Source organism: Equus przewalskii, chromosome 19 (assembly GCF_037783145.1).
Source record: "Equus przewalskii isolate Varuska chromosome 19, EquPr2, whole genome shotgun sequence".
Taxonomy (NCBI): Eukaryota; Metazoa; Chordata; class Mammalia; order Perissodactyla; family Equidae; genus Equus; species Equus przewalskii.
Window position 1 is genome coordinate 27,564,969 of NC_091849.1, and position 19,647 is coordinate 27,584,615.

The following is a 19,647-nucleotide window of genomic DNA, read 5'->3' on the forward strand; positions in this document are numbered from 1 at the left end:
GGGAAGATGGTTCTATGACATCACTAGGCACCCTGGCCTCTGCCTTTCTGCTCGACCATCCTAGTGTGTGCCATCAGTCCTTAAGGTCATCATATGATCCTCAATGGCTGCTGAAGCCCCAGCCATTACATGCAAAATGTGGACAAAAGGCAGAAGGACAAAAAGAGGCTCCTCCCAGTTCAGTCAGCACCCTTTGAGCAGCCCTCCCATAAATCACTTCAGCACATATGTCATAGGCCAAAACTTAGGAAAGGGAGGCTGGAAAGTGTGGCTTATTCTGGGGTCAGAGCTCCCAGCTGAAAATTAGGCTTCTGTGACTAAGAAATAAAGGGAAGAATGAATGCTGGAATAGGCATTTAGCAGTCTTTGACCCACTTGCTCTTCCTTCCCACTCTGATCTGACTGGCTGCAAGCTGACCAGAAGCCACAGTTAATACCGTTTCCTGGAGGATGACCAAATCTGTAGGAGAAGCTGTACCTTTTTGAGACACTAAAGAATTTTGTGGAAAGTCAGTCATGTTCCATTGCTTAGTGACCCATAAAGCTACGAATCTTATTTTCTGTCTTTATGTGTAAAATTAAACTAATATCAGGGATTTTCAAGTATTTTGAGGGCTGTGTTGAGGTCAGTACCTAAACATTTAGCTCCATGTCATAATTTGTCTGTTTGATTCTGTTCAGTTTGAGAAGGAAAAAGCATAGAATATCTATTATTCTCTTAAAAAGCAATGACAAGGAGGGGCTGCCCCCTGGCCTAGTGGTTAAGTTTGGCACGCTCTGCTTTGGTGACCTGGGTTCAGACCCACTCCATTCTAGTCCAGACCTCCCATAATCCTGCGTGGACACCCTGCCATGGGACCCTTCTCTGACCAATGAGGATTGGACCAGGAGGGGACCCCGAAGCCAGGCTTGGTCATTTAGATACCTAGGAATTTGACACTGAATCACAGATTCTGGTTGGTTTCTATTAGGCATTTGAACCAGAAAGAAATAGAGAGCTGGAACCATTTTTGTGATCACATAAAAATCAAATAGAGACCAACTCTATTTTAGTCTCGCTGGGCTGGCAGCAAGAAACAAAACAATAAAGCCATCTCCTGAAGCTGGGATCCCACGAAGGCCAGACTGAGAAGTAACCTCAGCCCTCAGCTTCTGCAGTCCATCTACACGCTGGTCTTGCGAGTCCATGGTATACCCTTGTTTCCTTCCAATAAAGGTCTCTTTTAAGTTAATTTGACAGGTTCCTGAACCTTGCCAACAAATAAAAAAATTCCTGATTAAGACACCCAGATCATTAAAAGTCTTCATGGACGGTAATTTCCAATATGAGTTCACAATATTATCTGTGGTATATGTCCCCATTGTTAGTCATTTAGGTGATCTAGACTTCTGTCACCATGAACAATATTTCAGTGAACATCCTTGTACAAACAACTTTGCTCACTTGTAGAAGTATTTTCCTTCATTTAATTCCTGTAACCAGAATCGATGAGACAAGGGGTAGGCATGTTTTTCTAAGGCTGTCAATGCATTTGCCAGATGCCCTCCAGAAAGCTTATACTAACCTGTACATCCTGTTAGCAGTCTGTGAAAATGCCCATTTGTCCACACCCATCAACCCTGGGAATTAGTCTTTTGAGTATTTGACAACCTGGTGTATACAAAATGGGTCTGCTTTTTAAAGCGTTTTTTAAAGAATATTTTTACTATCAAAGTTGAACATCTTTTCACGTGTTAATTGGTCGTTTATAATTCTGATTTTGTGAACAGCGATGTTCATCTTCGCTGAATTTTTCTATTAAATTCTCCTTTTACTCAACAGCAGTACCCTTAAAAATTAATAGGAGAGCTGTATATCAAAATTTTAAATGCACATGTCCTTTGACAAGTCAATTCCAACGTGTAGTATTTACCCCAGAAATATAAAAGCATGTAAAGGTATTCCACGGTGTTCTCTGTAGCATTACTTACAAAGAAAAAAAAATAGCAATAGGGATAATTAAGTAAATTATGGTATTCCCATACAATGGAATACTATTTAGCCTTTAAAAAAATAAACTGGTATGGAAAGCTATCCAAGCTATCCTAACTGAAAAAGCTAAGGTGCAAAATTATATTGTGATCCCATAAGTGTTTTAAGATATATAGATGCATATTTATTCCCTAAACAAATGGTTATTGAGTGCTACTATTTGGCTGGTAGTGTCCCGGGAAGATATACACAAAATATTAACAATGGTTAAACCTGGAGAGTGGGACACTTTTCATTTTATGGTCTCCATGCAATTTGAGTTTTTATTGTGCATATATAATCTATATTTAAATTTTGAAAATTAATTTGTGCTGCTTGCTGTATTGTAATTATTCATCGGTCTCCCCCAGCAGCATGTGAGGACCCGAAAGACAGAGTCTCAGTTTTGCCTTTACCGTCTTGGTGTTTTTTAATTGAAATGACTTCCATAGTTGAAGGGCGTGCTTGGGTCGTCCGGATGGGCCTGGGGTCTGGCGGCTGAGAGTCCTGAGTCAGGAGGGGTGGCGGCAGGGGTCCGCCCGGGGCACCAGAGAGACGCGCGGCCGCGTTCCTAGAGAGGCACGGCACGGCCGGACGCCGGGACTCGGCTGCGGGCGGGAGGAGAAGCCCTCGGCCCCCGCCCCCTCCCTCCGCCAGCCCCGGCTGCGGGGAGCGCGGGCGAGTCCGGTGGCCCCGTGCGGCGCCGCGCCCCGGGCTCTGCGGAGGCTGGCGGGCGCCTCCCGACTGTGGAGAGCCCGGCCTCCGCGCTCGCGTGCGAGCCTTTCACGAGGTCGGCCACGTCTTTGTTGTGCACGTTCCTTGAACTTTTGGTCCATTAACCAGCAATTAGACACGCACTTACTGAGTGCCCACTGTATGCCGAGCGCTAGGTGCTGAGTGCCATCTCGGTAAGATACCTTCTGGGCCCGCCACAGTGTCTTGGCTACTGGCATCTCGTGTACATCTCCGTGCGGTCATCCAGAAGTCCACCAGTATCTGTTGAATACCAGGTACGTGCCGGGCTCGCTGAGGTTATGCAAAGATAAACCCCTGTCCTCAGGGAGCAGGGATGGTGGCGATCGGGGGTGTGGTCTGTAATAGAGACGGAGAGGGAGGGCGGTGGCTGAGGCAGGTGTGGCCTCGCTTTTCCTTGGGAACACCCCGCCTCCACCTGAGTGGTTTAGAGGACAGAAGCGTTTTCTCCGTTTGTTCATTAGGTTTGGGTGTGGCGTTTGCGCTTGGCCTTGGGAATTTACCCTGTTAGAAGGGCGATCCTGGCCATAAAGTACAAGGTGGGTGGAAAAGATTTGAGTGGTCAGCATGGCAGTGACATGAGGAATTTGGGACGACCATGGCTTTCTTGGAGGTAGGGACTGTCTTTTATTTCTGGCTTAGCGTTATGCCTGGAAAGTAATGATGTGCTCAGTAAATGTTTATCGAGTGACAAAAAAGCCAGTAAAACTCAGTAAAGATCAGATTCTGGGGAGTTTGAATTTAGTTCATTAAGCAATTGAAACCCACTTTTTTGGGGGGAGGGGAGATGTGTTGAATATGGTCCAAATTGTGCTTTAGGAAATATCAATCCAGTGATGATAGAGTGTGTGGTGGGGCAGGAATACCACACAGAATATTATTGTAATAGTGAATGTAAATGGTAATAAGGGAATAAAATGGAAGGAATGGCTGCAAGAGGCATTTTGGAAGAAGAATTGACTGGCTTGAGTGATTATATGTAGGGACTGGTTTTAAGCCTGAATGCATGGAAGACGGTGGTGATGCCAGTAGAGATGGAGAAATCTAGAGTGAGTGCAGCTTTGAGGGGACTCTGATTTCAGTTTGAGATGTGTTGAAACTATGGTGCAGGAGAGGACCAAAACTGAAGGCATCCTGCTGGCATTTTAAGATGTCAGTCTGGAATGTGAAAAGCAAGTCAGAGCCAGAGATTTTAGTGTTCTTGGAATAAAGATATATTGAAATTGTGATTAAAGAGATCACAGAAGGAGAAAGTGAGGAGAGAAAGGGAAAAGAACCTAAAGGATGTCTACTGTTTCAGTTATGTATGGTTACATAAAAATATAAGTTAATTAAAACCCCAAACTTAGTGGCTTAAAACAACCTCAGCTTATTATTTCTCATGATTCTGTGGGTTGATGGGCAATGCTGGGGTTACTCATTTGGTTGCTTTCAGCTGGTGAATCAGCTGGGGACAAGGCCCATGTGGGCTTTCTCTGGGGTACCTTGGTTCTCATCCACGTGACTTTTCTGCATGGCTAGCTTGGGCTTCCTCACAGCATGGCAGTCCTGTGGTAGTGTGCCAAGAGGCACAAGAGCACTTCCTCTTACAGTGTCATTTCTGCCATATTCTATTGGTCAGAGCAAGTCATCGGCCAGCACAGATTCAAGGGAAGGAAAAATAGACTCCACTTCTTGAGGAGAAGAGGGGCAAAATGTCATCACAAAAGGTTTTAGGGGGTGCGAGACTTTGGAAATAGTCTATCTCACCTACGTTTAAGGTGGAATATTCTGTAAGAAATACCCAGAGATAGATGACCTTTGAGATGAGAGTGTATTAATCTGTCCATGAAGGCAGCCATCTGGCTCCTGCATGAGTAAAATTGTCCCTTCTTCCCAGCTAAAGTTTAAGCTGCTCAAGCATTCTTGTTGTTGACCCTTCTTCCCTCATTTCCCTCACCTTACATCTCTTACCTCTGGCTCAACCTCTTTAGGGTTCAAGGTATACTTCTGGCTAATTTCACTGATAATATAGGCAAGCAGACTCAGATTTTGAGCATGACTTACACTGGGGACAAAATTATAAATATGTTACATAAAGCTTGAAGCTCTTGTAATTTTAAAGTTACTGATCAATGCTTAGACCTCAGATGTACATTTTGAAAAGTGTTTCTGAAGCATAGACACTAGCTAAGTGAACCTTTTCGTAGCTTTTAAGCCCAAGATGGATGAAGCTTTCCCGGGCCCTGCTCCTAAAAATGGAGACAGCTTTGTGACAATGAAGGAGGAAGATGCCACATGGGAGCAGATGTCCAGCTCAAGGGAACGTAGCTCCCACACTCAGGAGCTTTGCCGCCTGCGCTTCCGGCAGCTCTGCTACCAGGAGGTAACCGGGCCCCGGGAGGCTCTGGCCCAGCTCCGAGAACTTTGCCATCAGTGGCTGAGGCCGGAAACACGCACCAAGGAGCAGATCCTGGAGCTGCTGGTGTTGGAGCAGTTCCTGACCATCCTGCCCGAGGATCTCCAGGCCTGTGTGCAGGCATGTCCTCTGGAGAATGGGGAGGAGGTGGTGACAGCGCTGGAGAATCTAGAGACAGATGCAGGAGACACAGGAGAGCAGGTAGGAAGAGAATGTGTGAGGTGGTGTGGGAGAAGAAATGGACAACATTTGTCTGTTAATTTTTAACTTTTTATTTTGAAATAGTCTATAATTATTTAGTATTGGGAGAATAGTACAGAGAACTGTATACGCTTCACCCAAATTCACTAGTTGTTCACATTTGTTTCATGCTGTGTCCCACTCTTGTGTGAGTGAGCGCTCCCCCTCTTGCTTTCTCTCTATGTGTGCAAACGTATATGCACGTGTGTGCATACCCACACACACACACATTTTTTTCTTGAACTATTTGGGAGTTAGTGTGCATATCATGCCCCTTTACCTCTAAGCACATCAGTGTGTATTTCTGAAGAACAAGGACATTCTCTTGTGTAACCAGAATATAGTTATCAAGTTTGGAGAAATTAAAATTCTTATGATACTATCCTCCAAAAAGTAATTCTGGTTCAAATTTTACCATATTATCCCAGCAGTGTTCTTCATGGCGATTTTCCCCCGATTCAGGATACAATCCAGCATCACATGTTGCATTTAGTTGCTGTGTCTCTTAGTCTCCCTGAATGTGGGACAGTTCAGTATTCCTTTGTCTGTCATGACATCGATATTTTTAAAGAGTACAGGCCAGTTATTATATAGAATGCCCCTCAATTTGGGTTTGTCTTATATTTTCTCATGATAAATCAATGTTGTGCATTTTGGCTATAATACCACACGTATAATGTTGTGTTCTTCTCAGTGCCTTGTATCAGGAGGCACACGGTCATGGGTTGTCCCATTACTGATGAAGTTAAGGTGGTATCTGTCAGATTTCTCCACTACACAGTTACCGTTTTCTCCCTTGTAGTAATTAATCTGTGGGAGACATTTTCAGACAATGTACATATCCTATTTCTTATTAAATTTCCACCCACTAGTTTCAGCATCCATCTGGGTTTTTTCTTTTGTTTTTCTGGGCAGAGATGCTTTGCTTGCCTTGTCCCTCTTCTTTGCCACTGTGTTCCCAGCATGTAGAACAGAGCCTGGCTCTCAGTAGGCCTGCGGTCCATATTTGCTGAATGAGTGAATGTCTCTGTCTTGCTACTTTGTCTTACCCACTGCTTCTTTAAAGGGTCGAATGGGGCTTGTCCAGTGTTCCCTTGAGGATGTCCCTAACTGCTGTTTAGTCCAGTTCCTACCAGGATGCCTTTTCAAGGTGAATCTTTTGTCCTCAGGCCCCTGTCTACACTCAGGGACGGGACATGCACCTACTGGTGACAGAGTATCAAGGAGCTTCTTTGGAGTATCAGAGCGTCCAGTTCCTGCCTGGGGTAACCACCCTGAAGTGTGAACCTCCAGAGCTCCCCCAAGAGAACCCCCAAGAAGTGAGTGGTGAGTGCCAGAACTGAGTTTAGTGAGGATGCTGGGAGCAGGCCACTGACAGGTGCATGGTCTTCTTAGTAAAAGTTTGTTTATCTGTATCCTCAAGTTTTGTTTTTGTTTAACCCTGTACCTAAGCAAGCTTTTTAAAACATTTGAAATTGTAAAATGTTAGAATTCTAAGATCTTATTGTCCAACACCCTCAATAGTTAATAGTTAGGAAGGACCTTACTATTATAGTTATGCAGAGCTGCTTTACACTGTGCTTGTTAAGCTGTTGGGTTTGGCATCTATGCATTTCATGGAGGTCAGGTAGGAAAAGTGAATCGGGTGCGAAGCTGTCTTGCTAGCTAGCAAGCTTTATTCCCTCTAGATATGAAACAACAGCAACAAAAAGATTCTACAGTGACCCATTGTGCCTGGAGCAAAGAAAAGTGGTGCTATGTTCTGTGTTGTATTTTGGGTTGGAATTATCACTTGTGCTCTTCATTCAGTAATTTTGGCTCCTTGTATTGTTGCCTATCTTGAAAAATAATAATACGTTACCTCGTGTGGGGTCTTGCGGTTTACAGAGGGCCTTTGTGTTCATTATCTCATTCATCTTCATTAACCCTGTAAAGTGGGCTTTGTTCTCCCCATGGTATAGATAAGGAATTGGAGGCTTAGCAAAACTGTGACAGGCCCACGGTCACACAACTGGAACTGTAACCCAGTTCTTTTGACATCAAATCCACTTTATGACTGCCTTCTATTTCCCCGGCCAATCTGTAGACCCCTTGAGAACAAAAACCCTAACTTGTACCTCTCTGCTTTGTGCCAAGTACCTTGTTGTACGTATAGTTGATGCTCAGTTAATGTTTGATGCTGGTGACTGTTATGGCACCTGCTGAGTCTTCTCCTCCTTCCTTCAGGTGTCACATATGACTGCTTTCTGGCCTTTAATTCTTTTCCTGCTCATGTCATGTTCTCTGCCTGTCAGCTCTGTCTGTGGCCTCATTGTCAGGCAACTCTCTCCTGGTAGTCAGATATTTCAGAGCTATCTCTTCCAGAAAGTCCCATCTTTCCCTCCCCTACCCCCAAACTCTGGTCAGACAGTTAAAAGAGGGAACTCTGGCTCCTCTGAGAATTTCTGAAGACACAGCTCTTTTCCTCAAACCTTAAATACAGAAATTGACAAATGAAACATGTCTGACCACAGAGCCTCATCAGACATGTAAGTTCTTGCTCTGATTTTGTAGTATTCCTGGTGCCCCTTAGCTCAAAGTGGTTTGCAAAATTGCCCTTTCCATTATCCAAGGAATGCTATTTTTTATGTCTTGAATTTTAGGTGCTTGGGCATTAGAGCAATTTTAGGAGAAGATGGTGGCATGAGTGTTTCACTTTGTGATACGATATTTTGGCGTCTGACTGGTGTGATCCCTGCCTTCATTCTGTGTATCTCAAGAGCAGGCCAATGCTCTGCCAGAGGCCAGTAGGCTTGGGCCTCGGCTCTCAGCTTCTACTGAAACTGAAATTCTTTACTTTCCAAACTGAATAGGCCAGAGCTGAGCCTGTGGGAACGTGCCTGCCTTTGTGGTGTGGTCCCTACTGCAGCCCAGATCTCAGGATTGTCCTTCACGGTGAAAACCAGGGAGCATCATGGCCTAAAGGTGGTGTGAAGTGGGGGCATGGAAGAGCCACTTTGCAGTACGTGTCATCCCCCTATTCCTAGCATCCTGCAACTGAGGAATTACCTCCCCAAGCTCTAAGACAGGAGGAAGAGAATCCAGAAAGAAAAGTTATAGCAAAGAGGGAGGACTTCTAGAGGTTTGAATCCCAGCTCTGTCACCTGCCAACCATGTGACCTGGAGCAAATTATTTAACAGGTCATTCACTTAGTCAGTCAACAAATATATTTGACTTCTGCATGCTTTGCGCTTACCTCTGATCTCTCTGATTCTGCCTAGGAGAAATAGAGACGATAATTTGGACTCTTAGGATTATTGTGAGGATTGGAAACTAATCTTTTTAAGTCACAGTGCAGTGCCTGGCACTATGCACTCATGGTCACTGTTTCAATTATTGGTGGTTCCTTTGGGATCAGCCACTTCTAACAAGGCAGATTCTCAAAACGTTCTTCCAGCTCATGGCCAGCATCTCTTCTATTTATGTGTGTATGTGTGACTTTATTTTTTTAAAGCAATTTTAGGTTCACAGCAAAATCAAAAGGAAGCTGCACAGATTTCCCGTATACCCCCTGCTCCAACATATAGCCTCCCCTTTTATCAACTTTTAAAATTTTTTTTATATTTTATTTCCTCTCTTTCATCTTTTCTGCTTTTCTGTTTCCTTTTTGTCTTGTCTTTCTGTTCCACATTTCTTTTCTTTCATCTGTGTTCTCTGCTTACTCTTTCCTTTACCACCAACTTATTCCTTTCCTCTCTTTATTTTCATCTATGATTTTAGTTTTTCTTTGTGCATGTGAAGGTGCATCACTGTAGAGCAACCACTGAATTTTGTGGGAGGGGGACCCTAAGTTTTAGAATTGTAGAATTCCTAAGAGAATGAAAACAGGTGTGATGCTCTATGTTAGACTTAGTTCTTGGATTTTTAACAAGCATTTGAAGATTTAGGGGCTGGGCCCCCACAAAGGGCACTCCTTCAGGCTGTCATGTCTCACTCAGGACTCTGGTCTCTTCCGTTCACAGGGCCTGCTCCCCAGGGACCAGCCCCACTCCAGGAAGAAAATCCCAGAGACAAGGCAGCTGTAGCTGAGATCCACTTAGCCAGGTCCCAGGTGAGCAGGGTGCCCAGGCTTATGGGGGCTTCGTAGCTGCCGTCCTTCTCCCTGGCCACCTATTCCCTGCCCTTCTCTTGGCTCACACTCCTCACCCCTGGGAGCCTTGCAGATGGCACAGTCCGTCTGTCTTCACCTTGTCTCAGAATATCACAGACCATGTATGGCTCATCCAAGGAGCTCGTGTTGATCACCACTATTGCCTCCTTCCGTGCCGTGTTTAGGGGGCACGTCCACATCTCAGGGTATGGGAGTGAGGGGCAGAGTGAAGCTCCTGTTTTCAGAAAGTGCCTCCACTCGTTGATGCTTAGTCACTGATGTTTATCTTTGGGGAGGTCTCTAGTTTCTCTCCCCAGCCCGAGAACCAGAAGTCTCCCTCACACTCTTATATTCTCCGTGGAAATTTTGCACATATCCGGTTAACATTTGGTGATGATAACGGAAATTCTGTGTATCCAAGACATCACATCTTCACATCTTCGCAAAATGGGCTCCTGTTTTTTCCTCATTGTCCCAGTGGTTCGATCATTTTCTTAGTCATATAGCTTTAAAAAAATTGTCTCCCATTTAAGTCTGCTGCGGCTAAATCTGTTTTCTCAAGACAGTGTCTTCGTGGAGTCCTCTCCACTCTCAGTCCTTTTCTGTGGCTTCTAATTGGTTCTTAATCCTAGCAGACCCAGTGCCCCCTGTTCATGACAAATGTTCTACCTCCCTGAAAAGAAATATATAGAAAATAAAACTTATCTGTACAGATTTTTTAAATCAATATAATTGTCTAAAATGTAATATAATGGAGAAACAAAGAAAAATTAACTTATTAAAAGAGTAGTACGTATTTCAAAATGGAAATGTTTGGACATGATTGCACCAGAAGAAATAACAAAATAATTTAAATGTTTGTACTGATGTATAATCAGCAAGTTTGAATTGTGGAAGAATAAGATGATCAGAAATCTGGGAAAATGAAAGAGCAGAGGTGTGGGTAGACAGCAGAATGAAAACTAGTGTGGAGTTAAATAATAAAAGACCGGACAGAGACAGAGGGAAATGACCTTAACTAACGTAGGGCTAAGATGTTGTTGTGGGTTGAATTGTGTGCCGCCCCTCCCCCCCGCCCACGAAGATATGTTGAAGTCCTAACCCCAGGTACCTATGAATGTGATCTGATTTGGGAATAAATTCTCTGTAGAAGTAATCAAGTTAAGATGAGGTCGCACTGGATTAGGGTGGGCCCTAAATCCAGTGATCATGTCCTTTTAAGAAGGTTATGTAAAGACAGAGAGACACACAGGAAGAATGCCGTGTGATTTCCAAGGCAGAGGTTGGAGTGATGCATCTCCACTCCACGGAACACTAAGGATTGCTGACAACCATCAGAAGCTAGGAGGAGGCAAGGACAGTCCTCCCCTAGGCCTTCAGAGAACGTGGCCCTGCTGCGGGGTTGGTACCACTGGTCTACCAGTGAATACCAGTGTGGTATTCAATACCCTTCACAACTGGGCCCCTTACCAGTTACCCCTTACCACAGCAAAGACTAAGAGGCCATTTTTTGCTGTTTTAGGTATCAGTAAAGACTGAGGAGGAAGAAACCCAGGCCCTTGTCCCAGAGGAACGGCCACATCTGAGTCTGGCTCAGAGGAACCTCTGTGGGAACTTAGCTCAGGAGAAGATTACAAACCTCAGTCTGATGAGTAAGGACAGGCCTCTGGCTGGTCCCCTGTCTGTGCTCTCCTTTTCCCATCATTAACCCTGAAATTTCCGTCAGCTTCACCCTCCCTTCCCCTTCTGGGAAGGTCTTCTCTGTCCGGTCTTTTATTATTTTATTATTTCTGGCCTATGCCTCTGCACTTCCTCAGCCCCTGTCATTTTGCATCTCTCCCAGTCACATTATCTTCTTCTCTTGTTAATCACTCAGCTTATTGATTGTTCTCTGATCATCCCTCTGTATTCCGTAATTCCCTCAACAACTCCTTCTCTGCTCCCGTTTTTCTTCCCTGTGAAGGGTCCCATGTAATTTGTCATTTTCAGGCATTCTTTTATACCCGGAAGCCCCTCAAACTCCTCTGCCCGATCCCTTGTTTACCTCAGAGGAAGCTCTCCACTCTCTGAGAACACTCCTGTCCATGTGTAATTTTCTTTCAACGTGCTTTGCCCTGTTAGATCCTCCCCCAGCTAACTGACCTTTCTCATTATCTTCCCGTACTGTGCCACATTGTGTTTGATTGCACTCCTGGGACACCTGTTGATTTGTGTTTGTTTGTTTTAATTTGGAACATTCTATTCCCAACCCTGAAGATTGTTTTTCCGAAATTCAGGCAACAGATGACATTTAAATTACTAATTTATCATTTTAGCTGAAGAAGTTGTAACTGAAGATGGATTGTTCAGTGCAAAGCAAGAAACTTCTGAGGAAATGGAACAAGGTGCTGAGGCCTCAGGAATACCCAATAGGTGAGTCTCCATGGTTCTCAGGGGAACAAATCCTGCAGACGTAAGAAGAAATTGGGGGGGCGGCCCTATGGCAGAGTGGTTAAGTTTGCATGCTCCACTTTGGCGGCCTGGGGTTTCGCCAGTTCGGATCCTGGGCACAGACCTAGCACTGTTCATCAAGCCATGCTGAGGCAGCGTCGGAGCCGGAAGGTCCTACAGCTAGAATATGTACTACAACTACTTACTGGGGGCTTTGGGAAGAAGAGGAGAAGAAAGAAAGATTGGCAACAGATTTTAGCTCGGGTGCCAATCTTTAAAATAAAAGAAGAAGGGGCTGGCCCCGTGGCCGAGTGGTTAAGTTCACGCGCTCCGCTGCAGGCGGCCCAGTGTTTCATTGGTTCGAATCCTGGGCGGACATGGCACTGCTCATCAAACCACGCTGAGGCAGCGTCCCACATGCCACAACTAGAAGGACCCACAACGAAGAATATACAACTATGTACGGGGGGGCCTTGGGAAGAAAAAGGGAAAAAATAAAGTCTTTAAAAAAAAATAAAAGAAGAAGAAGAAACTGGAATGGAACCAGAGAAACCAGTTGTCAAAAGTCTGCTTCCCAGGAATAATACAGGAATAGTGCCACTCTCACTTCTGTGATCATAGGAGGCCCCATGCCAAGAAGGTGACCTGTCAATATACAGTCATTATGCAAAACCTTCAGTTGGTGCACTGTTGCCTCCCAGAATCCTGTTCTGACTCAGTCTATGCTGCCTGCTCAGTCCACCCCAGGCTCCCTTATGATTTGGTGGAGCTATAGACAGAGAAGCCAGAAAAGGCAGAAGAAGATAGAGAAGGCAGAGAAGTTAGACAAGAGCATGAAGCCTGCAGGTAAGGCTGCCATGATGGTTAAGAAAGCAATGTCAGAGCTGGAAGAGGACTTAGGGAGGACAAGTAGGATATTTTTAATCTCCATAAAAATAGTCATGACCAAGAATCAAAAGGAAAGTAGCTGATAAACAAGGAGAAATAAAAGACAATAGTAGATGATTAATAAATGTTGGTTGTGGGAGTGAATGAATGTGTAGCATAGACACTCCTAAAGCAGAAAGGGAGGGACCACATCACAAGCAGAGGGTTGGCTTCTGGTGAGGCCATGAACTCCTGAGAGACTTGAGAAAAGAGCAGAAAGGAAACAGTGTAGGATGATTAGGCTGGAGAGCAGGGCGGGGGGTGGGGATTCTCCTTATTGACACTGGTTCATCTTAGGGAAACAGGGAGCTAAATCTCAGTTAAAACAGAAATGCTTTGAAGCTTAAGAAGAGCAGTGAAATTTTTCCTAAAGCTCATGAGGTCTGAGCCCAGCTCCACTAAAGGAAGAGAAACAATGTTCTGTGCCTTAGCTTACTTAGAGTTATAACTGCAGAGTGGGAACCTGCCGTTGTGCCTGTTGGGTACATTTAGCCTCAGGTAACTGAAACCAGGACTCACTGTGCCTTTACTCCTCTGCCCAGCCACACACACGTACACACAGACACACACACACTCATTTCCTTACCTCTTCTTGCCATTACTCTGTTTACTTCTCTCACCATATTGGGCTTAATGCATATCCATTATTGATATGTGTTCGTGTAAAATATGCACTTTGGTTTTATGTGCATGTGTTTTAAATTATTTAAATAGCATTATCAATCATACTGTTCTGGTTCTTGTTTTATCACTTAGTATTAACATTTTAAGACCTGACTGTATTTCCGTGTGTACGTTGATTCCTTTACTTATCACTGCTGCATAGTCTTCTGTAGTGTGCATCTATCATGGTTTGCCTATCAGCTCCCCCAGAGATGGTCACCCAGATGGCCTCCAACTCCCCACCAGTAAAAACAGTGCTACAGTGAACATCCTCAAACATGCTTCCTGTGAGAATTTCTTTGGGATAAATACCGAGGAACAGAATTGCTGAGCCATAGGATGTGTTTTTACTAAATTTAATTTGGTACTGCTAAATTGACTTCTAGAAAGAATGCACCATCTACACTCCCAGATCAGTAGATGAGGGTTCATTTATCTCTACATCTCCTACAACATTTGGCATTATTCGTTTTTCGTATTCAAGGGTCCAGGCTCTTAGTAACTCTTGTTTCACCATCCTGAGTGTGTTGGTTTATCGACCTATGACCACAAGATGGCTCCTGCAGCTCCAAGTACTGTGCTGTTTAAAGCAGAAAGCAGGTAGAAGGCACCTCTACCCTTATCTGTTCCTCTTATCAAGAAAGCAGATGCCTTCCCAGAAGTCCCAACAGTCTTCCCCTTATTTCTCACTGGCTGAAACTGAGTCACATGACCATCTCTGGCTGCAAGAGAGGCTAGAGCATAGAGTTTCTAGAAAAGGGGAATGGAATTATCGTCACTGGCTTAGACCAACTCATGGCCTGGATCTGGACACATCACTGCCACAAACAGAATCGGGTTTCTGACTACTTAAAAGGAAGAAGGCAAGCAATGTTGGCAGAAAAGTAATGGCCTGCCACTGTCATGGAGCAGATTATTAGGAATTTGAAACTTTCTCAGGATGTCACAGGCTAAAATGAACTAGACAGAATTAAGGACCAAGAATTGGGTTTGGGGAATCAAATGATGAACTGATAAGAGAAGAAAGGCCAAGAGATAGTTGTGTTGATTATGTTTTCCAGGCATACCTTTAGAAGTTTCCAACTTTCGTTTCATTTCATATTATTCTTCCTTTTTTCCACTCATTCAGCAAGCATTTCATCACTCCTATAGAGAGTCATATATTACACAGACACCCTACCCTCAATAAGTCACGTGGGGGTATAGCAGTTGGGGAAACCCGAAACTACCATGCAATGTAATGAAGTGCCCTGTAGCTGTGACAGAGTGTGCAGGAGAGGCACCCAATTGAAGTTTGGAATATTAGAGAAGGCATCCTGGAAGAGAGGACATCTGAAACAAGACTTAGTGAGTAAGCAGCAATTTGCTAGATAAAGAGGAGATAGAAAGGAGAGAGGCAGAGAAATAGAATATGCAAATGCCTAGAGAGGATTAGAGAATTAGAAGAGAGGAGTCACAGGAGCCAGGGAAGGAGACTGTTTCAAAGAGCGAGTTTCTGCTTGAAAAGTTCTCGGTCCTCTTTGAAGTAGGAAAAAAGGTGATATTTGGAGATACCAAGAACTGGGCTGAAGATTTGGGAAGAGTGATGATGATTTGAAATACTTGGTATGGGGAACTGGGAAAAAAGGGACGAGAGGAAATGAGAAGGATTTCTGGGCAGTATTGAGTAACTAGCTGAATTTGGAACCTTTCATTTTTAGCAGAGTCAGTCTACCTCTGGCACTGCTCACTCCTGAGTGAGGAACAGAGAAGAGCAATAATGGGTTTGATCCAGTGCTGAAGTTTTGCTGGTCCAGTGCTACAGAAGGACACTGCGGTGGGGTGATGGACTGTCTGGCAAGAGAGGGGCTAAGGTGATGGATCATGGAGTCTAGACTGAATAGGAAGGGAGGCGGAAACAGGAGGGAATGGAGGAGTCAGAGTGAGACGGAACAACAGGCATCATGGGACAACGGCGTGAGGAGGCTGGAGAGAAAAGACACTGGGGAGAGGGAGTGAGCTCTTGGAGTTTAGATTTCAGCAGTGGAAAGATTCAGATATTGATGGGACTCAGGGAGGGTCCCTGAAGTGGAGGATGTCAGGGAACTCTAAGATGGATGTGTTGAATGGGTCCTACGGGTGGATATGGAAGACACCCACGTTGATAAATGCTTTAAGTAAATAAATATACGTAGTGTAAATTATATGAAAACATACTCTTCACTGCTTTTTCCCCGTGTCATCTAAAACTAGACTATTTGCCAATAGGACATTAGTAAATGGAATGCAAATTTCTACAATTAAAAAAGAAGTTTGTGTAAAATAATACTTTTCATTTTAGTAACTTTAGCTTCTTCCTTGTAAACCCCATAAAAATCAGATCAAAAGCAGTAAGTTTGTTTCTCCCCAGAGCGGTGTGTCCACTAGATAAGAATGTACAACTAGAAGATGCTAAATCCTTTCATGTTCAGGAATTCTGTGAGAGGTGATTGGGGCTAGTAAATCATAACCCCCTTCCGTGTCCAAGTTCAGAACCAATTGAGAGAGACACAGGAGTAAGACGGATGGTTCTGGGAACCTCAGCATTATTCTTGACAGAAGCTGGACTGATAAAGCAGCTCAGAGGCAGAGCTAAACAGGCAGAGTGGCAGAGGAGGAGTGTAGCAGAGCTCCCACTGCGTGGGCCTGCCCAATACAACCTGGGGCAAACAGGAGCGTGGAACGCCTGCCACTTGCCCCTAAAGAGGACAGCCCAGTTCCTTCTCCAAGATTCAGCAATTAGTTAAAGCATGAGTGAGTGAGAGGTAGAGGGAGGTCAGAAATGTTAGGTCTGGCCACTTCTCCTCATGGAGTAAGAAGTAAGTAATCCCCACAAAAGAATACTTAGGTTTCAGTGGATTTTTCACATAGTAGCAAATAAGACTGAGGATTTTTATAGCATATGTTCTTTTTCCTTTCCCAGAGATGGCACATCCCAAGTCCCTTGTAGTACTCCCGTCCCTACTGAAAGGACGGTTGCACATTTGAATACCCTGAAGGACCGTCACCCGGGTGACTTGTGGGCCCGGATGCACATCTCATCCTTGGAATATGCTGCAGGAGACATTACCCGAAAAGGGAGAAAAAAAGACAAAGCTCGAGTGAGTGAACTGCTCCAAGGCCTGGCATTTTCTGGTGACTCAGATGTGGAAGAAGACAATGAGCCTGAGACCCAGCCTGCTCCAAAAAAGCTAAAGGTATCCAGTGTCCCAGAGAAGAATTGGACCAAAAGAGACATTAAACCCAACTTTCCAAACTGGTCAGCACTGGATTCTGGACTTTTGAATCTCAAGAGTGAAAAGTTGAACCCAGTAGAGCTCTTTGAATTATTTTTTGATGATGAGACATTCAACTTGATTGTCAATGAAACCAATAATTATGCTTCTCAGAAAAATGTCAACTTGAAAGTCACAGTTCAGGAAATGAGGTGTGTGTTTGGTGTCCTGCTTTTGAGTGGGTTTGTGAGGCGTCCCAGAAGGGGCATGTACTGGGAAATCTCTGATGCCGATCAGAACCTGGTTAGAGATGCAATTAGAAGGGACAGATTTGAATTGATTTTCTCATGCCTGCATTTTGCAGATAATAGCCACTTAGACCAAAAAGATAAGTTTACAAAGTTGAGGCCTCTCATAAAGCAAATGAATAAAAACTTCCTCCTGTATGCTCCTCTAGAAGAATACTATTATTTTGATAAGACAATGTGTGAATGCTTTGATAGTGACCAATTCTTGAAGGGGAAACCTATTAGAATTGGCTATAAAATTTGGTGTGGTACAACCACACAGGGTTATGTGGTTTGGTTTGAACCCTATCAAGAAGAATCAACTGTGATGGCAGATAGGGATCTTGATCTTGGTTTAGGTGGAAATCTAGTGATGAATTTTGCTGATGTTCTTTTAGAGAGAGGTCAGTACCCCTATCATCTGTGTTTTGACAGCTTCTTTACAAGTGTCAAATTGGTGTCAGCCTTGAAGAAGAAAGGGGTAAGGGCAACAGGAACAATTCGTGAGAACAGGACTGAAAAATGTCCCCTTATGAATACAGAACATATGAAAAAAATGATGAAGGGGTATTTTGATTTCCGAGTGGAAGAAAATGATGAGATAATTCTGTGTCGTTGGCATGGTGATGGCATTATCAGTCTGTGCTCGAACGCTGTTGGCATAGAGCCAGTCAATGAGATAAGTTGTCTTGATGATGAGGAGAGCCCTCAGATAAGTCAGCCATCCATAGTGAAATTGTATGATGAATGCAGGGAAGGTGTAGCTAAAATGGATCAAATCATTTCCAAGTATAAGGTGAGAATAAGAAGCAAGAAATGGTACTCAATTTTGGTGAGCTATATGATTGATGTAGCCATGAATAATGCGTGGCAGCTACACAGAGCCTGCAACCCAGGTGCCTCTCTAGACCTCTTCGATTTTTGGAGATACGTTGCACATTTCTACTTGGAACACAATGCTAATCTGTCAGATTAAGGCAGGTAAAACGGACACAATGCAGACAATAACAAGACAGAAAAATCACGGCTACACTTCAGTTTGTACTCTCCCAAAGCAAACCTGACGTATGTAATGAAATTAAGTACTTTTAAAAATCAGACATTTATATAGAGTTTCACAGACTATTATAACAAGTAATGTTAAAAATTATCTGTAAAAGTGTTGAACTCTGGTGCTACTTTTTACTATGGCTAATTTTGGTGTTAGACGTGGGAAATCATTTATTTGTTGAATTGATTATTTTGTGCATTTAAAGAATGAAATTCTGCTTCTTTCTTTTTTGTTTTTGTTTTTTTTTTTGGTAATTATCTCTGGAGCATGCCATTTTAAAAATGCAGGCAATGTCATAGTAACCATAGAATGGCGCTGAATCCCTGGGTGAAAACTGAGACAGAACCCATGAGGTAAGGCTGATCTAAACATAACATAGGTAATAAGATGCTGAAGACCTCAGCATTGGTGTAAATCTGGATCAGACTGTGTGTAGATGAGGAGGGTCAGGCGGGGATGTTGGAGGAGGAGAGTGCCATGAAGGAACAGCTGGGGGCGAAGCAGTGCCTCTGAATATTGAAAGGTGTGTCCTACTCTGACTGTGGAAGTCGGCAGCAGAAGCCAGAAGAGTAAAGAAAACTGAGGAAATATAAAACAAATCCGAGTAACAATAGAATGACCATGAGAAGAAAGGAGGGGATAGCAGTAGAGTTAAGTTGACAGAAAGCCTGTGTTGAAATCAACTAAGGAGATAAATGAGTAAGGCCAGGACTAAAGTCACCAGGATAGATAACCCAAGGGAGAATACTTGAAAGAAGTGAACGATGTGAACTGTGACTGCTTAGTGCTGAAGGCTAGTACTGGTGAATTAGTCTGGAGGGTAAAGAGAAGATGGACCTGACCTCATTTCTGTGGGTCACAGCCGCAACAACTCTTTGCATTCCTTTCACATCTAACATTTACAGTCCCATTCCTGGCTGGAAGCCAGGTGGTCAGGCTTGAATTCTTTCAACAGGAGTGTCTGTTATGTGAGTGCTGAGGTGGAAGTGTAAGCCCTGTGTAATGGAGTCACAAATTCACTTACTCCACAATCAGATGCTCAAAGAAAATATGTTCATATGTTCACTGCTTCCTTCAATTGATCTGATATTCCTTGTGAAATCCATGACTAAGAGGAGTTGGTCTCTGCTTTCAAGTGATAGTGTCTGGTATCTATAAATATCTACCTACAAGAGTATTAATAGAATGCAGGTTTTGATTAAATGATTTAAGTGAGTGGTACAGATAGTAATTGCAAATGTGGACAAGAAATATTTACAGAATAACCTCTTATTTCACCTTCGTTTTTATCCTGATATTTAGAGCCCTCCAGCCATCCCCACTAGGCATTTATCAAAGGTTGCACTTAATATCTGCCCCTCTCTAAATCCACCCTGCTCTTCTCTGGGGTTCCATATTAAATGAGTAACATCAGTACCCACCCAGGTACCAGGGATGTCGTCTGTGATTCCATCCTTCCACCACCCACCTCTAATCTCTCTTGACTCTCTGTGTCTCTCCACTGCTCTGCCATTGCTGTCACTT

General features: G+C 43.8%; 1 protein-coding gene across 2 annotated transcripts; it reads left to right on the forward strand.

Moving 5' to 3' along the window:
• The first annotated feature begins 61 nt into the window (after nt 1–61).
• Nucleotides 62–18,351, forward strand: PGBD1 (piggyBac transposable element derived 1). 2 transcript variants are annotated; one of them, XM_070585114.1, is made up of 7 exons: nt 62–3,021; nt 4,954–5,363; nt 6,572–6,728; nt 9,405–9,493; nt 11,055–11,184; nt 11,848–11,944; nt 16,494–18,351. In XM_070585114.1, the coding sequence occupies exons 2-7, from the start codon at nt 4,968–4,970 to the stop codon at nt 18,046–18,048; spliced, it is 2,424 nt and encodes an 807-aa protein (XP_070441215.1). In that variant the 5' UTR covers nt 62–3,021; nt 4,954–4,967; the 3' UTR covers nt 18,049–18,351. The 2 variants fall into 2 exon arrangements, with proteins under 2 accessions (XP_070441215.1, XP_070441216.1); XM_070585115.1 differs by lacking the exon at nt 62–3,021 and adding an exon at nt 3,048–3,377.
• The last annotated feature ends 1,296 nt before the right edge of the window (nt 18,352–19,647 follow it).

Excerpts from the sequence above, each read along its gene's own strand:
- PGBD1 (XM_070585114.1), top strand. The coding sequence starts at position 4,968 with ATGGATGAAGCTTTCCCGGGCCCTGCTCCTAAAAATGGAGACAGCTTT. Across the intron at positions 5,364-6,571 it reads CAGGAGACACAGGAGAGCAG|GCCCCTGTCTACACTCAGGG; the intron begins GTAGGAAGAGAA and ends TTTTGTCCTCAG. Across the intron at positions 9,494-11,054 it reads TCCACTTAGCCAGGTCCCAG|GTATCAGTAAAGACTGAGGA; the intron begins GTGAGCAGGGTG and ends TTGCTGTTTTAG.